The following is a 25,048-nucleotide window of genomic DNA, read 5'->3' as shown; positions in this document are numbered from 1 at the left end:
TGAGATGGCTGGATGGCATCACCGACTCGATGGACGTGAGTTTGAGTGAACTCCGGGAGTTGGTGATGCACAGGGAGGCCTGGCGTGCTGCGATTCATGGGGTTGCAAAGAGTCGGACACGACTGAGGACTGAACTGAACTGAACTGAGGATGAATAGAGTAGAAAAGACTGCTGCTGCTAAGTCGCTTCAGTCGTGTTCGACTCTGTGCGACCCCATAGACGGCAGCCAACCAGGCTTCCCCGTCCCTGGGATTCTCCAGGCAGGAACACTGGAGTGGGTTGCCATTTCTTTCTCCAATGCATGAAAGTGAATAGTGAAAGTCAAGTCGCTCAGTCATGTCCGACTCTTCGCGACCCCATGGACTGCAGCCCACCAGGCTCCTGCGCCCATGTGATTTTCCAGGCAAGAGTACTGGAGTGGGGTGCCATTGCCTTCTCCGAGAAAAGACAGATAATAACAAGTATTGGGAAGTATGTGGAGAAAGAGGAACCCTCAAATATTGCCAATGGGAATATTAAATTATCCAGTTGATTTGAAAAGCAGTCTGATAGACCTCAGACTGCTTAACATACGACCCAACATTTTTACTTCTGGAAATATAACCAAGTAAAATTTACCTAAGTATTTATAATAGCATTATTCATAATAGCCAAAAAATCAGAAAAACACAAATGTCCATCAACAGACAGATGAATAAACAAAATTTGGTAAATCCATACAATTTAATAATTCAGGCAAAGAAAGGAATGTAATGATGAGACAATTTAAAACATGATGAACCTTGAAAAAATTACAGATGAAAGCAGTCAGTCACAAAACACCATATTCCATATAATTCCATTCATGGGAAAGTCCAGAATAGGGAAGTCTACTGAGAAAGAAAGTAGGTTTGTGTTCTTAGGGCTCAGGTGACAGCAGGGACGGGATGTTAGAGGTGATGGCGAAGGACAGGTGGTGAACTCCTGAGGTCATGAAAATGTACTAAAACTGACTGTGGCCACAACACTAATATAATACATGAAGGACACCTGGAAATGAGTGAACTGTACACTTAATTAGTTTAGAGAAAGAACTTTAGAGAAATAGTTCTTTAGAGAAAGGAGACAAATCTCTGCATTTTCTTATCCCTGGGCATCTTTTCCTTTCTTTCAGTCTTAGAAGGAATTTGCATACATTGCAGTTTATTTAGAATTTTCTAGCTTACAAAACAAATTGCTTTATAGAATGATTTATAGCATTATGAAAGACTTCAAAGAGGGTGACTGAGATATACTCATCAATTGTAAGTGTTTCAGTGGTTGCTATAAAGAATTAAAAATCATTATAATTTAAATTATTCAGCACTGCAGTAAGCATGAGTGAAAATCAACTTTAGCTCATACCTTTAATATTTTCATACAATCAAAATATAGAGATATACATTAAGTAGGCATAACATGAGTTAATTGAAAAGAATATCTTGGGTATGTTTTAGAAATAAAAGAAATGATAGTTTTTATTAGCATATTAAAACCAAGTGAAAATTAAAATAAGTTCACATTGTAAAAAAGTTATCAAGCAATAAATACAGCACTACAGCTACCACTACTATGTACATTGAATTACATTAGAACAAACACTAAATGCCAGAATGTATATTCTATGAATAAACACACTAAATAAATTTAGAATTTAAAAAAATGACAGACCAGAATTTTTAAACAATTAAAATGACTTTTGCAAGTACTTGCAGAAAAGTAGCAGATTTACATTTTAAAAGTTAGAAATTCCCCAGTAAGCTTTTAGATACCAAAGCAGTTTGTTTTTAAAAATTATATGTTTTCCTTTTTCTTCATGAGTAAAATACAAAGGAGATCTTAATTATTAGTACTTCAGCTTTAGAGAAGTCTAATATTTAAAAATATTACTTCCAAAAATATATGGGTACAAAACTAACACTCATTAATCATGGACTGTCTACGCCTAAAGGTGGTACAATAGATAAATCCTGGCCAAAAAGGAAATCTGATCTAAACTGAATATGATAAAAGCACAGTAAAAATACTTGAAAGTCACAATTATTTTTAATATGATGCTTGTGGATAATTTGACATTTTCTATTGTCATTTATGGTTGAGACTTGATAGTTTGTCTGGTAGAATGCTGAAACATATAGACAATGCCAGCAAAGGACTTGAATCTGTGTCTTTGAATAATAGCTAAAAGTAAGTTTATTTAAAGGAATTATATAATTTAGCATTAGAAAGACCAGAACAGCCTGCATATCTTTTTATGACAACTTATTTTGAAATCCATAAATCTGAGACTAACAATACAGCTTTTACCTGTGTATAGGTAAATCATAAATCTATTGATCAGTCCTTTTAATAAGTGAATTCTTATTAATTTAGATGATTTTCCTGGACAACTTCAGAGGCCTTCTGAACTTACCATTTATTTACAGCTTAAGAAAAAACCTGTGATGACTAAGTCATTAGTCTACTCTATTTTAAGCAGATTGACACACCACACACAAAAAAGAAAAATAATGAATTCTCCTGCCAAAATTGACTTATGAATTTCAACAATTTCAGTGGAAAATGACATTAGGGAAAATGAATCCCATTTAAATATCACTTTAATTCATTAGGGAAGATTTTTTCCATCTTAATTTCATTATTCCATAAATGTTCCAATACTGTATTGTATTATCATATATACTATCTCTATTAAAATATTAAAACATTGTATATGATATGTATTTGTCTAGTTTTAAAAAATAGCCTGGAGTATTTCCAAAACTATATATCATCTTATAGTAAGTCAGAAAAGTAATATTTTTAATGGGATAAAAACCAAAAGAGTAACAAACAGGCATTTGTTACAGAAGTCATTTAAATTTTCTGGATTAGAATGAAAATTCATCGTCAAAATAAAAGGAAAAATATGTCAAACATACCTATTATTAAGATTTGAATCACCAAAGCAAAAATATTCAATAAAACAATGGCCTTGAGGGATATTTAAATAAATATTTTATATCTTATCATAGATATTTCTCAAACCTAGTTCTCAAACTTCTGATGCTGACACCTGGTTGTCTTTAAAATATTTAACAAATATAGAATTCCAGATTCTATTTTATTATAAAATTAGCCCAGAGACAGTATCAGATATTAGCATGCACACTTTGTTACATTAAGCATTTGTTTTTAAAAATTATGTAGATTGTATATATTTGAGGCTATAAAATAGAATGAAAGAGTATTTACAAGCTCATTTTTCACAATTTTTTACAAACTTTTGAGGAAATAATAAACCCTTCATTGATTTCCTTCATGTAAAATAATTGCTAATTTGTCCATATAGTAGAAATGGAAGGGGCAAGGTTTCTATTTACAGGTACATGGACATGAATTCCTTCCCATATGTGTACGAATATAGGAAAGTAGTTGACAACATGTTTTGTAGTATCAACCAAGATGTCTCCCTAATAATACCAAAGCAGGATTGCATGTCATATATATTATTCATCAAGTCTTAAAAATGCATATGACAAAGGGTATAACTGTGATGAATCAGCAAATAAGTAGCCAACAGCAATTCTGCTCAATATTTTTCCTGGGGAGAAAACAGTAAGCAAAGAGGAATAATTAATTATCAGGTTCACTTTAAAAAATAAAAACAAAAGAGCTAGAACATTTTCTGGGTAAAAAATCAACTGCAGCAATGAACTTGGGGAAAAGATTTTCAAATCAAATGAAAGGTCATTTTCCCTCCAAATCTATAAGCCTTCACTAGGCCTCTTTAGGCAATAGGAGTGGAACTGTGCCCGCCGTGTCTGTGAACTTTTATAACTATTTGTGGATTTATGCAGTAGTGTCCTGGAGGTGGCTCAAACCAACCTACAGGAATAGAATGTGCTCATCTTTACCCAGTTCCACATGCAGTGATGTTAAGTTGATAGCTGGAAATCAGTCATGGTGGGAGTATTTACAACCTAAAAACTGGAAAAAATCATAGATCAAGACAATTTTCCCCCATGGAGCTAGTGCGAAACATTTATCAACACCCTACTGAATTCATGAGCGTTTTCTTTGTCACCTTCAAATAATTCATCTAATACTGAAGTCTTGTGGTTGTAAAGTCATGGATCCAAATCCTTGAGTTAGGAGTGGCAAAAAATAGTTCAGCAGTATACCCTCTATTATCAATCGTATAACTTTTCGGGTTTTATGACCACGTTTTCAGTATCGTGGATGCTTTTTCCATTTAAGTGTTCACTTAGACAGTCGTGACTGTAACCTGTACCATCGCTGATTGTTGAAACCGTGTAAGATGCACTACGGAGAGTATCTGAGTGGGAAAAGTTGTTTCCAAATTGGATTTTATATTGATTCCAGTTTCTTCTCAGAATTGCTTGAACCTATAAAACAGAAAGAAACAGAAAGGGCAAGAGCAGTTAATTAAATCAAATGAAGATAATATGTCTAATAGTACAACAAAATTAATTATATACAAAAGCTTTTCTTTAAAAAAATCACTGATATTAATGGGTAAATAATATTGCTTTCTTTTCTTAATTAGAATATGAAATTGAGTAAACCATCTTTATATTAGGAAATGATTGTAATTACTTTGTTCTTTAGTACAGACTACAGAAAGATTCATATTTTACTTTCTATGCTTTCTCTTTGAAGCTAAAATGCACATGAATGTCTAGCTGTTAAGTAATTAATCCCCATTCTCACAAGCTGGCATGAGCAACATTTAGTTCTGTATCAACATTTTATTAAAAGAATGAGATAATTGGAGATGAGAAAAGAGATAAAAGAAAAAGAAGTTAGGGATACAGGAAATATAATAAATCATCATCAACAACATCAGTAGCACTCACTTTATTAAGTGATTACCATATGACAGATATGTAGCTTAATAGCTACATTCTGGGGAAAAAAATAAAAGAAGAACAGAGTTTTTAATCCTCATGTAGCTTTTCACCCAGCGGGAAGAACATGTTGAATGGAAAATTACAAATGGGATGAGCATTTAAAAAAAAATAGGAATTTGCATGTGAAAAAAAAAAATATTAGGAATGTCATCACTCCACTTTTTTTGTATTTAGATCCCTCTCTTCTAAATGTGAAGTTTAATTACTCTTCCTTCTGTTTGGTGCTAGGGACCAGAGCTAGGTAGGCCGTATACAGTTACTTTGGCCATGTGTGCTAAGTCGCTTCAGTTGTGTCTGACTCTTTTGTGACTGTACGGACCATAGCCCTCCAGGCTCCTCTGTCCATGGAATTCTCCAGGCAAAAATACTGAAGTGGGTTGCCATGCCTCCTCCAGGGGATCTTCCCAGACACAGGGATGGAACTTGCGTCTCTTACGTCTCCTGCGTTGGCAGGCGTGTTTTTTTTTTTACTACTAGCGCCACCTGGGAAGCCCATATAATGACTTTGGTGTTAATTTAACATAAGACACAGATGATTTTCTTTATATTGAGTCAGTAAGCATAAACGAGAATATTCAAGCACACCTCCAACTCCAACATCTGTACATTTCCATGTCTGATGAGGGCCCTCCCAATGACCAGACTCCCTAGTGTATGCTAATGGTGCACATTTTTTTGATTGAATGGACTTGAGATGAAAGCAATCTGAGGACTTGTCAAGCCACATTATTTAACTAGTGACAAATGCAAATAAGAATATTTTGGCTGAGAAATAAAAATAAAATGTGAGAATAAAAACGTAAATAGAGATGTTAAGACAAAGACAAGCTGTTTGACCTAATGTGGAAAGCAAGAAGGAAATTAAGCCTGAGCAAGTGATTTTTTTTTCTTTTTTTTAAATATAAATTTATTTATTTTAATTGGAGGCTAATTACTTTACAATATCGTATTGGTTTTGCCAAATGATTTTAAGAAGTATATGACATAGTTGGAACCACACAAAATGAATTTGACAGCATGCCTTGTGTTAAGAGAAAGGGAAAAACTAGAGGCAAAGAGACAAAAAAAGAAGGGTTATAGTATTTCTTAAGATGAGAAATGAATCATACACAAGCAGGTATTATATCTAGAGATGAAGAAAGGGGGACAGATATTGGAGATGTTGTGGGGAGCTAAAGGATTTGGTAACAACTTGGCTCAAAAATTTTATATTATTATAATTTTCTAATGCCAAAATTTTCAGACATGGCAAAATATCAAGGCCTGTGTCTCTATTGCTTACGTAGATAAAGTGCAGTTAGAGAGTTATGCATTAGTTTAAATATTCCCTGAGCACTCTTTCTAAATATAAAGGTCAATTTGAGATTTGATTCCAATATGAGTAATGAACTCCTTTATATATATATTTTTATAAATGAGTGATTTGACAGACCTAATAAGGAATCTTTAATGTGCTATCTACTGAGGTTGGAGCATGGTGCTAAAAACTTTATAGTCCTAGTTTACATTTATCCCTCTGAGATTTGTGTTAGGAGCTTGCTTTTATATCCTTTGAATAGAAATACACACTGGGACTCCTTGGGGTTCAGAGTATTTCCCATGATGTTACAGCCAGGAGCAAAGTGGCATCTTTGGGTTTAAACGCACTATTATGTCAGTGCCTTTATTCTACACTGCCTTCCATCACTAAATATTTTACTAATGATTATGATTTGTACTTAAAAAAATGTCCATTATAAAAATAAAATTCGCTCCTGCAGATGCAAAGGTATATCTTTCTTAGTTCATACATGTTTTATGTCATACTGTAGTTTTCTTACCTATATTTAATTGTAAAATCCTATATAGGCAGAAATTGGATTGTCTAATTCAGTTTATATAATAATAAATTTATAGTTACACAATAAATACTATTTGAATTGTATTATCAAAACAATGTATCTATTCTTCCTAATTGCATTTTCTGTCTCTACTTCTTACTTCAGAAAAAGTCACCCTTGTCCTCTACACAGCAGAAGAATCATGAAGAGACCACTTAAATACGTTTGATACTTCTATATGCCATTATAAATAATTATATATGTATGATAAAATCTATATTTAAAATTAAGAAATAAAATATGAAATTATGTGCTAAGTAAAGTATCACATAAACAAGAGAAAAATATTTTATAGTTTTTCATGACATGTACATGATTTCTGACATTGATTAGTTGCATAGAAATGATTCCTATAAAGTTATGTTAACTGGTTCCATGTATTGCCAGTCTGAAGCTTTGTGATAAGTTTCACAGTTACAAGTGTGTAAGTCTTATCATTTGCTGTCTGAATTTCTAAACTTTGCTGAATTTTGCCAAGCTCCTCCAATAGGTTAACACTGTCAAGTAGATTAAAAACATATAAAGAGCTAAAGCAATATAGCCCAAACCACTGAGCTATATAGTTCTATTCACATGCATAAGAAATGTGGTACCAATTTCTAAAATGTCTGAAACTTTCCAATTAGGAAAGCCTTGGATAAAAATCCTGAAATATCTCAGATCACATTGCCATGTTATGAATTAGAGACCTCGATTATGTTTCCTAATCTGATGCCACTCTTCTGTGCATAACTGGGTTTAAATTTTTAGAAATCTTTTTTATTCGACATAAAAATGTTTCCAAAGACCACAGTGTGGACAAAGCCAACAGAGAAAGAGGGAAAATTAAAATGAGGCAATTTTATTTCCCATTAGAGTGTATGTTCGATGAAGATAAGGATAGTCTAACACTGCCTAGGGCCAAGTCCAGAATTAGTAGGATTAGTTCAAAAGGTAAGTTGAAAGACTAGATGAATAACAGTCATTGACAGAATATTTTAAAGTGAGTCTGAATTTGCCCTAACCTCAACTCTAATTTGCCCTGAACTTTTGGGAAGAAGAATTGCATATATTCAAAGAGCCTCTACGCTTCTTTTTTCTGACAGAGATGGAATTTGAAATACTTATTCCTAGGGGATTTATAATTCTTTCTCTTTTTTAAAGGAAAAAAATGGATTACAAACACAAAATGATAAAAGGAATAAAATCAGTCACCATACCTCTCCATTAAAGAAGCAGAAAATTGTAGATACCAAGAGACCCTGTAAAAGAAAAATAGAATTATCTGATTCCAAATAGAAAAGGTGCATTTTTTGGTAATCGATTTGCTGTATAGGTAGTCAAAAATGAAGCCAACGCTACATGGTAAATTTACATCCGAACATCACAAGGTGCCTTCCTGATGCAAGAACACCATACCTGATAGTGCATGAGGATGTTTATGATGTAATCATATATCTCTTCTGCAATCTTTCCTTCAGGTCGCCATGGAATCAGCACAAATTCAATGCCAAGCAACGGCACCAGGATAAGCGTAGCTCTCACAGCTTTCATGTACAGATTGGATTCTGCTTGGTGAGTAACTTTTAACTTGGTGATAAGAACACGTACAATATTTAATAGGAAAAAAAGATTCACCTAAAAGAAAATAAAATGGCATATGGAAATTATTTCATATTAAGAATCTTTACTGAAGAATCACTGATTTTATAAATCTTAGAATATTTTCAGTACACAAGAATATGTTCTATTGAAAAGAATACTTGCTTAAATATTAATTTTTATTTCTGCTGTTGAATTTTTCTTTTATTTTTTTCTCCAGCTTTACTGACACATAATTGACACTATTTAAGTTTAGGTTGCATAGCATAATGATTTAATCTCACATATATTGTGAAATGATAACCACAATACATTAAGCTAATGTTAACCATCTCATACAGATACCAAAAAAGTATATATGCATGTATATATATACACATTTCCTTATGCTGAGAACTTTTACAATTTATTCTCAGCAATTTACATATATATCATACAGTGGTGATAACAATAATCATCATGCTATACATTACATTCCTTGTTCTCCTTTATCTTATACCTGGGAGTTTGTGCCTTTTGACCATCTTCATCCAATTCCTCCATCCCTAACCCCTAAGGGCAACTGCAAATATGATCTCTTTTTTTCTATGAGCTTGTCTATTTGTTTAGATTCCACATGTAAGTGAGATCATACAGTATCTGTCTTTCTCTGTCTAACTTATTTCACTTGGTGTAATGCCCTCAAGTTTCATTCATGTTGTCTCCAGTGTCAGGATTTTCTCATTTTTTGTGGCTAAATACTAATGTGTGTGTTTGTGTGTGTGTGTGTGTGTGTGTGTGTATCCTTCTTAGGTTGTTTCCATGTCTTAGCTGTTGTGGATAATGCTGCGATGAGCATGGGGTACAGATATTAATATATTTATTAATATGTTTTTGTTACCTTTAGATATTGGAATTGTGATTTATTAATTTAAAAAGTACATCAATTTTAATGGACTTATATCTTAAAAAACAAAATTATGGTGGTGTTATTGTGGACCACATTCAATTGAGTAACATCGGATTGTTTTGTTTAGTTTATTTTCTTATGCAATATTTTAAAATCCTGCTATGATTAAGAAAACCAAAACTTTGAATATTTTAATCCCAAAGAAAGGAAACAATTGTTTGTAACAAAGGCTAATTATTTTAAGTCTCTACTCTGTATTAGTGTCCAAACGAGGTACTTTCCAAATACGTGTGTGTGCGCTAAGTTGCTTTAGTCTTGTCTAACTCTTTGTGACCCCATGGACTCTAGCCTGCCAGGCTCCTTGGTTCATGGAATTTTCCAGGGAAGAATAATGGAATGGTTGCCATGTCTTCCTCCAGAAGATCTTCCTGACCCAGGGATCAAACTGTGTCTCATGTCTCCTCCATTTGTAGGTGGGTTCTTTACCCCTAGGGCTACCTGGGAAGCCCATCCAAATATGTATTATATCACAATAGCCATTTTCATATTTTTAGTTTTTCCTTCCTGTGTTATTTGTGTGTAACAAAAATCATCCCAACTCCCCATCATAGTACTATAATCTTCTTCATCCTTACGAAGAGGCTGAATCACATACTTAAACTAGTTGATATTCAACCTAGATCATCCTAGGGTTAAAAAAAATTTGGCACCCAGCAGAACCTTTTGTTAATTACTTTCTGTGATTTTTAAAGTCCTATGAATTAACAACTTTCCCGAAGAGAAAATGTTCCCTTTGAAAGGGAGACATAAAACTTCAAAAATATAGTGTTCAGGAAATGAGCAGAGTTCTACAGAAATATATTTCTCTCTCTCTCACTCTTTGGCTGAATTATACTTTCTTTCTTATCTTCACCCATGCCAATATCTGTTATTTTGTCTATTTCCTCTATGCCCATTCCTTATGCCTTCCATAGAACTACAGATGTTAGCCCCAGAAAAGCCGCTTAGGGGTCTTTTTCTAAAATGCTGTTCTCTTTCCTTTTTTCCCACCCTGACTTTTAGCATCTGTGCTTTGTTTAATAATCTAAAATTTTCAAACTGCATACTAATAAGCAATTTATATCTTATATACTTCTATTAATTGGAAAAATAATGATAGTATCTCAGCTAATATAGAAAGCAATGGACAAATAACATACATTTGCTGATTTGAGGCATGTATTATGAAAATAACTGGGCATAAAAATATTCCACTACTATTCTTTCAGAGAATTCAACGGAGCATATGTTTCAAAAATAAACAGCTAACTATAGTCCTGATGGAAACATATCTATGAAAAGAAACATGGTTACAGACATAGGAATGTCTCTGTTAAAGACAAAAGCCACATAAGCCACTTCAACAGGTGTAAAAACGAAATGTGATGAACCAACACATCAGCTGCTATTCCACCCATCCTACTGTATTCCCTCCCAGGGCATTCATTATTATTTTAAAACTTTTGACTAAGTGGAAATTACTACCAACCCATAGAAGAAGAGTATAATACCATTTTATCTGTTTATACATTTAGAATATTTTATAATCCTAATATACAAAAATCACAATTATAAAAATCAGTATAAATGTTGCAATTTAGATGCCCATTATAAGAAAACTTCTAAATGCAAAGTGCTTCTCCAAAATGCAAGTCTGATTTAAAATGTAAAACTAGAAATGAGAATGTCCTCCTGATTTTCTGTAAATACTTCCACTTATTTTAAATACAAATAGAGAAAAAATTGTGAAGTTCAGATGAATTACATCTGAATCTCATCTATCTTAGAGAAAAACTAAGTAAGTAAAAAAGAAGAAATATATTAACTCCAACACTCATAAAGTTCACGTAGGTGGTAGGTACCACGGGACATTTTTCACACCATGATACCACCTAGGGTCACAGCAGGAAGCCTGAGCTCAGTGGCGACAGGATTCCTGAAAGTACTCCCCTACTAGATTAGCCAGCAATCACTTACTATGCACTGGAGTGAGCTAAACGTTTCTCACTAAACACAAATTAAATGCATCCTCTCTTAATTTCCCCTTAGCAAGATCTCAAAAGTGCTGTAGCCATTCAATTACCACCCTGCTCAAGGGGAAATGTGGCAGAGGACGTCTGAGTGGAAAGAAACTGATTGTGGTTGAAATATTTTATTTATAAAAATTGTGCAAAAAACATGTGACCATATAAACAATCGCTAGAGCACCTCCCAAGACCTTGGAATTGCCCAGTGGGAAGACCTAGAGCTTAAACAAAGGCAGAACATTTTATCCTGGCAGGAAAAAAAAGGGCTCCTAATCTTTTGTCAGGCCAAAAAAAAAAAAAATGGAAAAAGGGTTATGTACATAATGTGGATTTTCACTTCCTTTCTTACTGAGCAGCTAGATGGGCTATTATCCTAATTACACCACGTTCTCTTTCCTCCCAGCGTTGATGTGGACAAGCTCTTTCAAGAACTGTGCTAATTGCTGTTACATTTCTCACTTGTTAAGTGCATTTATTATTTCCTTAACCTTCTGATTTAGAGTTTTGATTGCCACTCACACTCACTAGATCCCTCCTCTGCCCTCCTCTGTTGTGCTCGGCACCCTGGAGGCTCTGAGGCAGCTCTGAGGACCACTTCATCACCAGACTTTCTTGCCCTCAGACTTCTGCTGCATTTGGCCAATGGGAGGAACCAGGAGATCAGAGCATAGGCAGAGAGAGAAGTTTGAGTGTTTCTTTCTCCTTTTTCCCTGTTAGGCTGTGGTTTTGGCAGTAGCTGCATTCCTCTACCCAAGGCCACACTTCCTTCTGGGCCAGCCCTCCTCACATTCACCCAACCCAAGGAACACTGTTCTGTCCTCTCCTCTTCTCTTCAAGTCTAGCCATGATAATAGCATCCCATTGTTGGCCCCTGCTACCTCACCATCCTTGTGAATTAGTTCCTTTACTCTTTTTGCCATCACTTCAAATAAGTCCTCCAGTTATTTAAAAAAAAAACTCAAATAAACCAACACCTTCATTAAACCCTCTTCAATCAAACACTGTGAGTATGCTATGTCCACTGAAACCCTAAAGGATACCATAGGCTAGATGTTTCAAGAAATAAAGTTGCGCTATGAACAATGATGGGAAAAGGAGCATTTTAATTACATACCAATAAAGCAGCACAAATTGGGCCATGGATAATGTAGAGGAGTTGCGTATCAGAACTGATCCAGCAGCTAGGGGAAAAAGCAGGGAAATTAGGTTGAATATTTTCATTCTACTTACTTCCAATCGAAATAAAAAAGAGAGATTATCTTACTTGTCATTGTAATATAATCTTCTGGCAACAGCGTGAATACAAGCAGGAATCAATGGAAATCCTGTAAATGTCAAACAGAAAATAAATAGGCAACTTTCTCTGTAGATGGAATTCCTAAAATATATTATGAACCTTGGAACTCAGAGATATTCTAGGAGCAAAAATAACTGGCCATTATATGCTTATCAAGTAAGTATTATCTGTCTAGTTGAACAGTAAATTTGGTAAAGTATTATGTATCTATATTTTCAAGTATTTGTGTGTATAGTTTATTCTAATATGAGTCATTATGAATCAGTGGACTCCAGAGCCTAAGTTCATAAATGTGCTGCCTATTCTCAGAAGCTTAGAAGAAATTCAGAATCCACACATTTTCTGTAAGATGGAATTAGACAATATTTTGTAGATAATCAGATGTGGGAAGAAGTTGACACTGACTATGTGAAGAAAAAAGGAGAGAGATGGTTTATATATCAGAAATTTTGCATGCTCTTAGCATTCTAAATTAGATATTTCAAAGATAAAATGAGGATAGCTTTTATAAAGGCAACCTGGATATACTAATAGCCTATATACATGGGCTTCCAGGAGGTGCAGGGTAAAGAATCCACCTGCCAACGCAGGAGACACAAGAGATGAGGATTTGGTCCTGGGTTGGCAGATCCCCTGGAGGAGGAAATGACAACTCACTTCGGTATTCTTGCCTGGGAAATCCCACGAACAGAGGAGCCTGGGGGCTACAGTCCAAGGGGTTGCAAAGAGTTGCATACAAATGAACATACACACATACACACATGCAGGTAACTGAGCAAAAATTGCACTGACTTGGGAAACATATATCTGATATTTTTACTATCAAAATATCAATCAATAAAAATAAAATTTATTTCAGTGAAAAAATAAAGATGGTGTGTTTATCAGTTCAGTTCAGTCGCTCAGTCATGTCCGACTCTTTGCCACCCCATGAATCGCAGCATGCCATGCCATGCCTCCCTGTCCATAACCAACTCCCGGAGTTCACTCAGACTCAAGCCCATCAAGTCAGTGATGCCATCCAGCCATCTCATCCTCTGTCGTCCCCTTCTCCTCCTGCCCCCAATCCCTCCCAGCATCAGAGTCTTTTCCAATGAGTCAACTCTTCGCATGAGGTGGCCAAAGTATTGGAGTTTCAGCCTCAGCATCAGTCCTTCCAATGAACACCCAAGACTGATCTCCTTATGATGGACTGGTTGGATATCTTGCAGTCCAAGGGACTCTCAAGAGTCTTCTCCAACACCACAGTTCAAAAGCATCAGTTCTTTGGCACTCAGCTTTCTTCACAGTCCAACTCTCACATCCATACATGACCACTGGAAAAACGATAGCCTTGACTAGACGGACCTTTGTTGGCAAAGTAATGTCTCTGCTTTTCAATATGTTACTAGGTTGGTAATAACTTTCCTTTCAAGGAGTAAGCGTCTTTTAATTTCATGGCTGCAATCATCATCTGCAGTGATTTTGGAGCCCAAAAAAGTAGTCTGCCACTGTTTCCACTGTTTCCCCGTCTATTTCCCATGAAGTGATGGGACCGGATGCCATGATCTTCGTTTTCTGAATGTTGAGCTTTAAGCCAAATTTTTCACTCTCCTCTTTCACTTTCATCAAGAGGCTTTTGAGTTCCTCTTCACTTTCTGCCAAAAGGGTGGTGTCATCTGCATATCTGAGGTTATTGATATTTCTCCCGGCAATCTTGATTCCAGCTTGTGCTTCATCCAGCCCAGTGTTTCTCATGATGTACTCTGCATATAAGTTAAATAAGCAGGGTGACAATATACAGCCTTGACGTACTCCTTTTCCTATTTGGAACCAGTCTGTTGTTCCATGTCCCGTTCTAACTGTTGCTTCCTGATCTGCTTCTCAAGAGGCAGGTCAGGTGGTCTGGTATTCCCATCTCTTTCAGAATTTTCCACAGTTTATTGTGATCCACACAGTCAAAGGCTTTGTCATAATCAATAAAGCAGAAATAGATGTTCTTTTGGAACTCTTGCTTTTTTGATGATCCAGCGGATGTTGGCAATTTGATCTCTGGTTCCTCTGCCTTCTCTAAAAGCAGTTTGAACATCTGGAAATTCACAGTTCACGTATTGCTGAAGCCTGGCTTGGAGAATTTTGAGCATTACTTTCCTAGTGTGTGAGATGAGTGTAACTGTGTGGTAGTTTGAGCATTTTTGGCATTGCCTTTCTTTGGGATTGGAATGAAAACTGACCTTTTCCAGTCCTGTGGCCACTGCTGAGTTTTCCAAATTTGCTGGCATATTGAGTGCAGCACTTTCACAGCATCATCTTTTAGGATTTGAAATAGCTCAACTGGAATTCCATCACCTCCACTAGCTTTGTTCGTAGTGATGCTCTCTAAGGCCCACTTGACTTCACATTCCAGGATGTCTGGCTCTAGGTGAGTGATCACACCATCGTGATTATCTGGGTCGTGAAGATCTTTTTTGTAAGTTCTTCTGTGTATTCTTGCCATCTCTTCTTAAATATCTTCTGCTTCTGTTAGGTCCATACCATTTCTGTCCTTTATCAGGCCCATCTTTGCATGAAATGTTCCCTTGTATCTTTAGTTTTCTTGAAGAGATCTCTAGTCTTTCCCATTCTGTTGTTTTCCTCTATTTCTTTGCATTGATCACTGAGGAAGGCTTTCTTATCTCTCCTTGCTATTCTTTGGAATATATCTCTGCATTCAAATGAGAATATCTTCTCTTTTCTCCTTTGCTTTTCACTTCTTTTCTTTTCACAGCTATTTGTAAGGCCTCCTCAGACAGCCATTTTGCTTTTTTTGCTTTTCTTTTCCATGGGGATGGTCTTTATCCCTGTCTCCTGTACAATGTCACGAACCTCCGTCCATAGTTCATCAGGCACTCTATCTATCAGATCTAGTCCCTTAAATCTATTTCTCACTTCCACTGTATAATCATAAGGGATTTGATATTTATGGTACCTCTATATCTCTACTTCTATTATCTGATTGGGTAAATAGATAGATGGATAGATACATAAATATAATTTCAGTTTTGTTTCTGGAAACTAGTTCTATTGCATTCTTTTTAATATTTTATGTTTCTCTTTATTCCAGTTATTTAAGAAATATGCCAAAAATGTATTATTTTTTGCTTTGTGAATAATAACACGTCAGATGATTGTGTGGAAAAAGATTTTTTTGGCTGTCAATTCAATTACTGAATCCTCTACTCTTAAAATGATAATTTTTTTTAAAGAAGCCTTTTCATAATGGAAGTTCAAAGCTAGTTAAGACCAATGCCCTCATTTTGTACATGAGGAAAAAGGAAATTCAGAATAGTGCAAAGACTAGATCCTTTCATTTATAATTCTATTGTTTTAGTCACTACATAGTCAGCCAAAACATACACTGGAATATTAAATAGAAAAAAAATACCTGTATCATTAATTGTCCTGTAGTTACTGAAAACAGTGAGTCAGTGGTACTTTAAATATTTTAATTTACAACAATAAGCAAAGGTTAATCAGTTGATATTGTTTTAAAAATGATTAATCGTAAGTATATTTTTATTTCAAAGGAACTCTGCATCCTTCAAAAGCTTTTTAAAAAGATGGATCAGCAGATATGCATAATGGCACGTACCCCAGCCAAGAAAATAATACCACATCAAGTGCTGCTTCTCTGCAAATACAGCCACTACAACAAGCGTGTGTAGGTAAATGCCTTCACAAAGCATCCAAAAGTAGTTACAGCCCATCAGGTAGAGATGGATGAACTGGGACACTTTACAGCTAACCTGTGAGGGGAAAAGAAAGTCATATATACGTTATAGACACGTACACACACATACACACATATGTATATGTCTGTGTTTTTTAGCTGTGTCACACACCTTGGGAGATCTTAGGTCCCTGACCAGGGATGGAATCTGGGCCCAAGCAGTGGAAACACAGGCATAACCCCTGGAACACCAAGGGAGTCCCAGAAGGCAATCAGTATTTAGTTGTTTATAAATGAACATGTAAAGCAATATTCTAGTTTAGTTTAGTTGTACAGAAACACAGACTTTTCTCTCCTCTACACCAGATTTTTCCCACTAATGATTCAGATTTGTAAAGGCCAGTCTTCATTCCTATCTAATGGTGCCTCCTTAAAGGATTTAGCCACTGACTCCAGAGATTTATGATACATCTCCAGGAAATATGCAAATTCCAAATTTACTACATTTAGTGGATGTGTATTTTCTTAATATTGTTCTAGCTATTGTGTAATTACAAGTAAAAAAGTTTACCCATGAATGACTTTATGTCTATTTTAACTATGTCATCATGAACTCCTTGATTGTTACATTCTATTGGAAAACTTGTAATAATTATATTCATAATTTTAAAAGCATTCATGAAAAGTGCCAAATACTTGAGGAAGCCCTGCATGCTACCAGTGTGTATGCTTATTAAATAATATCTAATTAACCCACTCTTTTTTTTTTATTTAAATACAGGATTTGAGGATTTCATGTAGGTCAAAGAAGGAAAAGCTATGCTTTTCCCTGCTCTTTTCCTGAGGTCTTCACTTTCTTTTTTTTTTTTTTTTACTCTTAAAGAGACAGGAAGAGATGTCTAAATATTGCATAAAGAAAACATAAAGGAGTAAAAGATATTATTTACTCCATCAACAAGAAGAATACATTTAAAGCTCTCCCAGAAATACACAGCCAGTTACTACCATCAACTCCGATTTTCAGACTGGATCTCAAATAGTTAGTGTGTATTATCATTGTTTTTAGAATAAGAAGCTTTTTGCACTGAAAGGAAAACTGGAAATTAGATGCACTAGAAAATAAATAGTAGATTATCATAGAATACTAGTAATAACATTAGTTAGTGCATTGAGCTGGCTTAAAAATATTTTTGTGTGTATTATTTTATGTAATCCCCAAAGTAATTCTGCGAGGCATGCTTTACATCACTAGTCACACATTTTATAGACAAAAGACTGAGTATTGAAGAAGTTAAATTATTTGCTAATATTCATACATCAATCAAAAACTACAAAAACATCAATCAAAGCTACACTTTGAACACAATTTTGTTTTCTCGATCAAATGTTATACCTTCTGACCGAGGATAATTAAAAAACTATTCTTTTATTAAATACATCTGCAATATGTAAATGTTCTCTCAAAAATATAGCTGAGTTATTTAACTACATACCTAGAAATCATAAGCCTCATATATAAAATTTTATTTGTATAGTTTTTAGATACACGTATCCAATTGGGACAATTCCCAGGTGGCTCAGTGGTAAAGAATCTGCCTCCCAATGCAGGAGACATGGGTTCGATCCCTGGGTCAGGAAGATCCCCTGGTGAAAGAAAGGACAACCCACTCCAGTATTCTTGCCTGGGATATCACATGGACAGAGGAGCTTGGCTGGCTACAGTCCATGGGGTCTCAAAGAGTCAGTCAGGAGTGAACCCACAGAACATACAATTGGGCTTCCAATTCCTGATTTCATTAAAAAATTAATCTACAAACTATTATGATAAAAAAGCATGCTGCAGAAAAACATTTTTATGACAGAATTGGAGTTATAAACAGATAATAAATTTTCCAAGAATATATTAAAAGTAACTACATTACATTTTGCAACTTATGTGTTAAACAGAACATCCTTGTATATAAGCATAATATTTAGAGTCTCTTTCTCTGAAGCTTTATGACAAAACTCTGAATCTCCTTGCTCTAGAGAAATGCACTCTAAAATGGCAGGATATTCGCCAATTTTTTTGTTTTGCTAATTATACTCCAGTGTTTTCTCACCCAGTGACTTTAGAGTGGAACATATACAAGATTAAGCAATTCGGATGCGTGCAAATAACGCAGGGAATTTTAGAATTTGCAAGTCACCCTAAAAGCACACATAAAATACATATGAGAAGATTGGTTATTGGCTCATCGTGTGAAAATTCCTTCCCTTCCTTCATTTCAAAAACTAGATAACTTAATCTTTAAAAAACTACTTTATGTATGCATACATACATATGCATACAAATCTACATCCAAAACTGTAGTATAGATGCTACAAATATTATAAAAGCAGGCAATTAAAAAACTCAAATTTATGATTGCTATTTATGCAGATATTTTAATTTAAATATAGCTTAAATGCCCATGGAGTTTTGCAGAAAATGTATACCTTTATATAAGTAAACATCAGGTTATATTTTTAAAATATAGTTTTTATGTTATGATAGTTTCTGTGCTTATTTTGTATGTCTTTTGATACTTATCATAAAACCTGTGCTTCCAAAGTGATTGTAGGGAACAGTTTATAAGGCTTGCTGAGGCTATTAGGATTGCGTAGAGTATTTTAAAACTTTTATGTTGGTAAAATTTAACATTATACACATATAAGTCATTTCTCCCCTGGTTTTATTAACTCTTTTAAGTCAGCCTGATATCAAGCATATAATTTACATTTTCCGTTTTCATGTCCTGTCTTTTTCTAACTACACAGAGTTAGTTGCTTTGATTGATTTTTTAAAATTTGATTGAGTAAATATTATGTCCCACCAGCAGCAAGATTCTAACCATAAAATGAGGTGAAAACATGCAACGTATCGATAACTGAAACAAAGTATTTTTCCTTTTGCTGTTCAATATTTATACCTTGGGGAATACTGAGATACATTTACTTTTCTCAATTGGAATATAGCTACATATACATACTCTTTATGTGTCAGACATAAACTATGCATATATTAGTACTTAAACGTATACATATACATGTATGAACCCCTGCTCCCTACCTCTCCTATTTCTTCCCCATTAACCCCCGGAACTTAGACCTTATTTTACTTACAGGATTTGTGGCCACTAAGGCCTGGTTGTTGGCCACTGCAGTGAGATGAATGATGGTTATGACAGAATTACAAACGAAAGAGAAGAACAAATTTTTGTGCAAGGTAATCCTTTGGCAACTTAGGCTCCTAAAAGGCAAGAGAAAGCAAAGTGTGTTGACGTCATAAAATGTTTCTACATTTTGTGTTAACAATCATTCAAATGAGATACATTCACAATTCATAGCAGCTGCTCCAAATTTGGAAGAAGTATTTTTTCTCCTCAAGATTTACTCATCTTAATTACTCATCTTAAAATCTTAATTAGGGAAAACCTAAAATTGCTTAAAACATAGAGACACATGAGTTGGTTCAGTACAGGTAGACATATATAAGGACAGGAAATTTGTACAAGGCCTCTACATAAATTTCTTCCCTTAATCTCTCATCATGATTAATATTCTAATTCATTCTGAAGATGTAGAAACTCATATTTAGTGTAGGTAACTGATCAAAAATCATGCAGCTAATTAATTTCAAACTTTGAATTTGTCATCAAATCTCACATAGATAAGGCTCTTTTCATTATGCCACATAGGCAGTTCTATTTATATAGTCTTTTTATGGTTATTTATGGTTCTGTTTGTATACCTCCTGTATAGTAGCAGTGATTATGTAGACCAATCATGAGAAAAATAACATTGTATTTAGAAGAGACGAGTTTTTGCCATACATTGACATGAATCAGTCACAGGTATACATGTGTCTCCCCATCCTGAACCCCAAACCAGCACAATATTATAAAGTAATTAGCTTCAATTAAGACAAATAAATTTAAAATAAGAAAAGAAGAAATGAGTTGATAAAAATATAGATTTAGCAACCAATGAGATTAGGTCAGCTTTACTGATTTTTTTTTTTAATTGGCCTAGCCATAGGTAAGACATAAAAAAGATTACCTCCTTTTACTGCAAGTTCTCATGTGTAAAACAAAATTTAAAAACTGGCTAGATGGAGTTCATATAGAAATAGATTTCAGGAGCAGACGTCATTAATGACAAGTACTGCTGCTCTTTAGCTTGAATTCACATCTGCTCTACAAGCTTGTATATGGCTGCCTTACCTATGATCAAATACCATCTAAGTACTACCTCTTTTATGAAGGATTATTATGGGTAAAGTTTTAAAATAATAGACAAGATTCCACTAGAAACTGAATACTTAATATCAAAACAGAGCATATATGTAGGAAGACATGAGAAATCATTTCATTAGAAAGACTTAAAGCTCATTTTCATTTTTATACAATTATGCAATTAAGATGATCAACCTAGATAATCCACCCTATATAACTCAAGCCAATGACTTCTACTTTGGAAACTTTAAGAAGGTTTTAACTATCACTTTATATTAAATAGACTGTGTTCCCAGGATATTATAGTTAGGCTGAGATGCCAAGGTTCTTTTCTATATTTTAAAATGCAAAGTTTAAGCTATATTGTCTCTGAAATCTCTTGCAGCTATAAGTTTATGATCCTATGTATCGTTCTAGTAATTTAAAGGATTTGAAAGTAAATCCAATCCAAATCAAGATTTATGGAATTTCAATGCATGCCTTTCACAGAAGTGAGTGCTCTCAGGGAAACTTCTCTGAAAGGCTTCATAAACAAGATGGCCCACAGATCAATCACTGTGTGTGAGACAGTCACAGACCTACAACTGTGGAGTCCGTCTGGAGTCCATCAAAACAGAAACAGCTGAGCGCTGCTGGTGTTTGCATATTAGAGAGTCCTTAATTTGACTTGACTTTGCAATGCACGATAGTAGTGGGAAGCCGACAGGGATCAAGGAACAGTGTAAAAATGATACTCTAAAGAGAACACTCTTTGAAAGCTAAGGAGTGGCATGAGTCCTGCTATTTCAGTGAAGACATCACTGGGGCAAAGACGGCTCTATTCTTGAGAAAAATGCCACAGCAGTGACGAGTGTTTTGTGTTCAGTGAGAGTGAAGACAATTGATGAATATGAGGAGAAGTCTAACAAAAATATTCTTTTCAAATCATTTATGCACATTATGTGTAGTTTACTTCTCTTAATTTAGAACTCTTCTATGTTGAAAATTATGAACACAAAGAATTTGTCCACATGGTCTTATTTTTTTTTATTTTTTTTTTATTTTTTTTTGGTCTTATTTTTAAATGCCTGTCTTGAGTTTACCCTGTGTCTATGGAATACCAACTATTATTTAGGGAAAGACTGCTTACCCATGCAAATATAAAATGCCCGTGCTCTTTTTTAGTAACAGAATTTAGATAACTCAGCTACTATCATGGGAAAAAAATGTTTTCCTTAACTGGGTTGTTTTGCCCTTTTCTGCTGAACACACTTATATCCAGGCCATTGGTTAAGATATATATATATATATATATATAAACAAAATTTCATAGTTTTCAAATTATGACCAAAAGAGTAGGAGGGTTTGCTTAGACAGCATCAGAAATATTTTTTTTAGGAACTAAATTGGAATGAATGAAAACAAACATTAAAAAAGGTTTTCAAAAATAGCTATTCATGATAGAAGTAGGAGCTGAAAGATATGAGCTGAGGAACATAAAGCATACAGCATTTATAACTGTTGATGTTTATAGCATTCACATGTGAAAAGTGAAAGTAAGTAAAATAAAATGCCAACTGCAGTTAGTTGGAAAACAAATTTAATTTTTCATGTGTTCATTTAAATTTCCTTCTTTTCTCTATGATACTTTGTATTTCTGTTTCTCTGAGAATTCCCACTTTGCTAATGACTCTACTATCTCAATCTAGCTTGAAAGTTAAAAATTTAAAAATGAGCTGCTGGTATCTATTCTTGTTTAAAATTGTGATTATTGTGAATACAGACCAAAAAACCAAAAAAAAAAAACATGTTTCTTATTCTTTTACTATGTGATAAAAGAATATACTGCATTTCCCTCTAGACCCATAGGGGGCTTCCCCAACGGCTCAGCAGTAAAGAATTCATCTGTAATGCAGGAGACTCAGGAGACATGGCTTCAGTCCCTGGGTTGGGAAGATCCCCTGGAGGAACGCATGGCAACCCACTCCAGTATTCTTGCCTGGAGAATCCCATGGACAGAGGAGACTAGTGGGCTACAGTCCATAGCATCTCAAAGTGTCAGACACAACTGAGTGACTAAGCACAATACCATAGTATGGGAAAAATTTTGAAATGATAGAATGAAACTCTGCTGTAAATGAATTATTGAAATCAAAGCCAAATACTTGAGAGGACACATGAAATCATTTCAATAGACACGTAAAGCTTACTTTGAATGTTTTACAAAATTATGTTAATAATATGGTCAACATGATAACCTGCCATATATAACTCAAACCATATACTTCTGTTTTAGAAATCCTGATATTCTATTTACTCTCTATATTGTTGTTACATAGTGAACCATTGCCAAATCATTTTCAGTTTGTTTTGTATAAAATATGCCCTACTATCCATAACATTAGCCTATAGCTTTGGTTTCTTCTATTTCTTCCTCCAGGTTCTGTGCAACTTAAATGTAGACAAATGCTATCTGACATGATTTATATCAATGTCTAGTAGTAAAAATGGTTCACATTTTTCTAGTGATGCATACTATTTTCTTTTAAAATCATTCATTAATACATATACATACATTAGGCCAAATAAAATCAACTTGAAAATAAAAACCAAAATACATATTTGGCAAATACAGTGGTTTGTTTAAGTGAAATACTAAAATAGTTGGGTATTTTTTCAAATGCTAACCTGCAACCAATATAACGTATTCCAAATTTTTAAATGTGATTATTTAACTCTTTTTATCTCTCTCTCTCTCTCTCTCTATATATATATATATAAACTGTTTATATATATATATATATATATATATATATATATATATATAACTGGCTTAGAGATTGTTTTATGAAAATCTGTGTCTGCTTTCTTTAAATGTTATCCTAGTATAACCACAGAATAGAAAATGTGGTTTGTGGGTCTGGATTGTTTCCATTTCATATTCTTTACATATAATTATTTCAGAACACTACTTCAATATGCACTTTTGACAGAGTTATATGCACTAAGTTATATGCACATATGCACTAAGCAGAGTTATAGAGGCAGTTGGCATAAGTGTGTCAACAAATCCATTATACACCATGTGTAATGGAACCATGCCTTTCAATGCTCTCTTGGATCAACTAGAAGCAGGTAACATCAAGTCAGAGTGGCTTTTGAAGCCTGACCTGAGATTAAATCTGGACTGTGCCACCTACTGAAAGTGTGACTTTGGACAAGTCATTTAAAATCCATAATCTTCTGTTTCTGTTTCTTTTCCTTTTCTATAATATAGAATAACAATAGCACTACATAGGATTGATTGGAAGGTTAAATGAGTTAAATCATGTCTAGTGCTTAGTATAATATCTAACCTATAGTGAATATTCCAAGTTAGGTTAACTATTATTTTTAACATAGGTTTTCATATGGCTAATTTTAATTAAATTCTCTAATAGTTTTCTCTCACAAATAATAAAACAGCATCGTTTTGTTTGAGAAACATAAAACTACCCATGTTTTAAGTAATGCAATAAAATGGTGTATTTTCACCTTTTTATTAAAAACACAAGAATTTAGCATCAGAAAAACAATTTCCATGTGACAAAGGGCAATGGGTCAAGCAACCTAAATTTTCTTTCTTAGGAATTTTATCCTTGCTAGCATTGTCTGCAAATTACCACTTTCCTTACGATGCTGACCCCAGGTATCATGCTGTTCTATAGTCAAAGTTATTGTTGTCACAGTATGAACAAAATACTTGCCTTTGTTTCCCATTTTGCGTGTGTGTGTGTGTGTGTGTGTGTGTGTGGTTTCTTTTTGATTGTTTTTTAATTCTCAGTTTTATTTATTTATTTATTTAACTGTACAATATTGTATTGGTTTTGCCATACATTGACTTGAATCCGCCATGAGTGTACATGTGTTCCCCATCCTGAACCCCCTCCCACCTCCCTCCCCATACCATCCTTCTGGGTCCTCCCAGTGCACTAGCCTCGAGCACCCTGTATCATGCATCGAACCTGGACTGGCGATTTGTTTCACATGTGATAATTTACATGTTTCAATGCCATTCTCCCATATCATCCCACCCTCATCCTTTCCTACAGAGTCCAAAAGACTGTTCAATACATCTGTGTCTCTTTTTCTGTCTTGCATAAAGGGTTATCGTTACCATCTTTCTAAATTCCATATATATGCATTAGTATACTGTATTGGTGTTTTTCTTTCTGGTTTACTTCACTCTGTATAATAGGCTCCAGTTTCATCCACCTCATTAGAACTGATTCAAATGTATTTCTTTTTAATGGCTGAGTAATATTCCATTGTGTATATGTACCACAGCGTTCTTGGTTTTATGAGATAGAAATTTCCAAACTACTGTACTCAGTGCTAATCCTGAGCAGAACTATTCATGGAAGAAGAAAATACAAGCAATGAAAGAATCGCCCACTCTACGGTATACTGCTTCTTTATGCTAATTTATCTAATTTAATTT

General features: G+C 34.4%; 1 protein-coding gene and 1 long non-coding RNA gene across 4 annotated transcripts in view; one reads left to right on the top strand and one right to left on the bottom strand.

The window, feature by feature from the left end:
- The window catches only part of LOC133257454 (uncharacterized), a 97,736-nt gene that overhangs the window by 39,574 nt on the left and 33,114 nt on the right, over positions 1–25,048 (top strand). The window contains exons 2-3 of one of the 2 annotated variants that reach the window (XR_009739561.1): positions 8,273–8,366; positions 16,191–16,279. This is a non-coding gene — a long non-coding RNA (uncharacterized LOC133257454). Of the gene's footprint in view, positions 1–8,272; positions 8,367–16,190; positions 16,280–25,048 lie in introns of those variants that run through there. The other variant, XR_009739560.1, reaches the window with a different exon arrangement.
- CALCRL (calcitonin receptor like receptor) overlaps positions 1,358–25,048 on the bottom strand; it is a 124,457-nt gene continuing 100,766 nt past the window's right edge. For both annotated transcript variants that reach the window (XM_061433327.1, XM_061433318.1), the window contains 7 exons: positions 19,478–19,604; positions 16,256–16,409; positions 12,613–12,673; positions 12,463–12,529; positions 8,211–8,429; positions 8,012–8,053; positions 1,358–4,407 (listed from right to left, as the gene is read on the bottom strand). In XM_061433327.1, coding sequence (XP_061289311.1) covers positions 4,192–4,407; positions 8,012–8,053; positions 8,211–8,429; positions 12,463–12,529; positions 12,613–12,673; positions 16,256–16,409; positions 19,478–19,604 — 886 coding nt within the window. In that variant the 3' untranslated portion in view covers positions 1,358–4,191. The remainder of the gene's footprint in view (positions 4,408–8,011; positions 8,054–8,210; positions 8,430–12,462; positions 12,530–12,612; positions 12,674–16,255; positions 16,410–19,477; positions 19,605–25,048) is intronic.

The sequence above is a fragment of the Bos javanicus genome, chromosome 2, assembly GCF_032452875.1.
Source record: "Bos javanicus breed banteng chromosome 2, ARS-OSU_banteng_1.0, whole genome shotgun sequence".
In the NCBI taxonomy this organism is placed as follows: domain Eukaryota; kingdom Metazoa; phylum Chordata; class Mammalia; order Artiodactyla; family Bovidae; genus Bos; species Bos javanicus.
The sequence above is the reverse complement of the archived record's forward strand: the minus strand, read 5'-3'. Positions and strand labels throughout refer to the sequence as shown.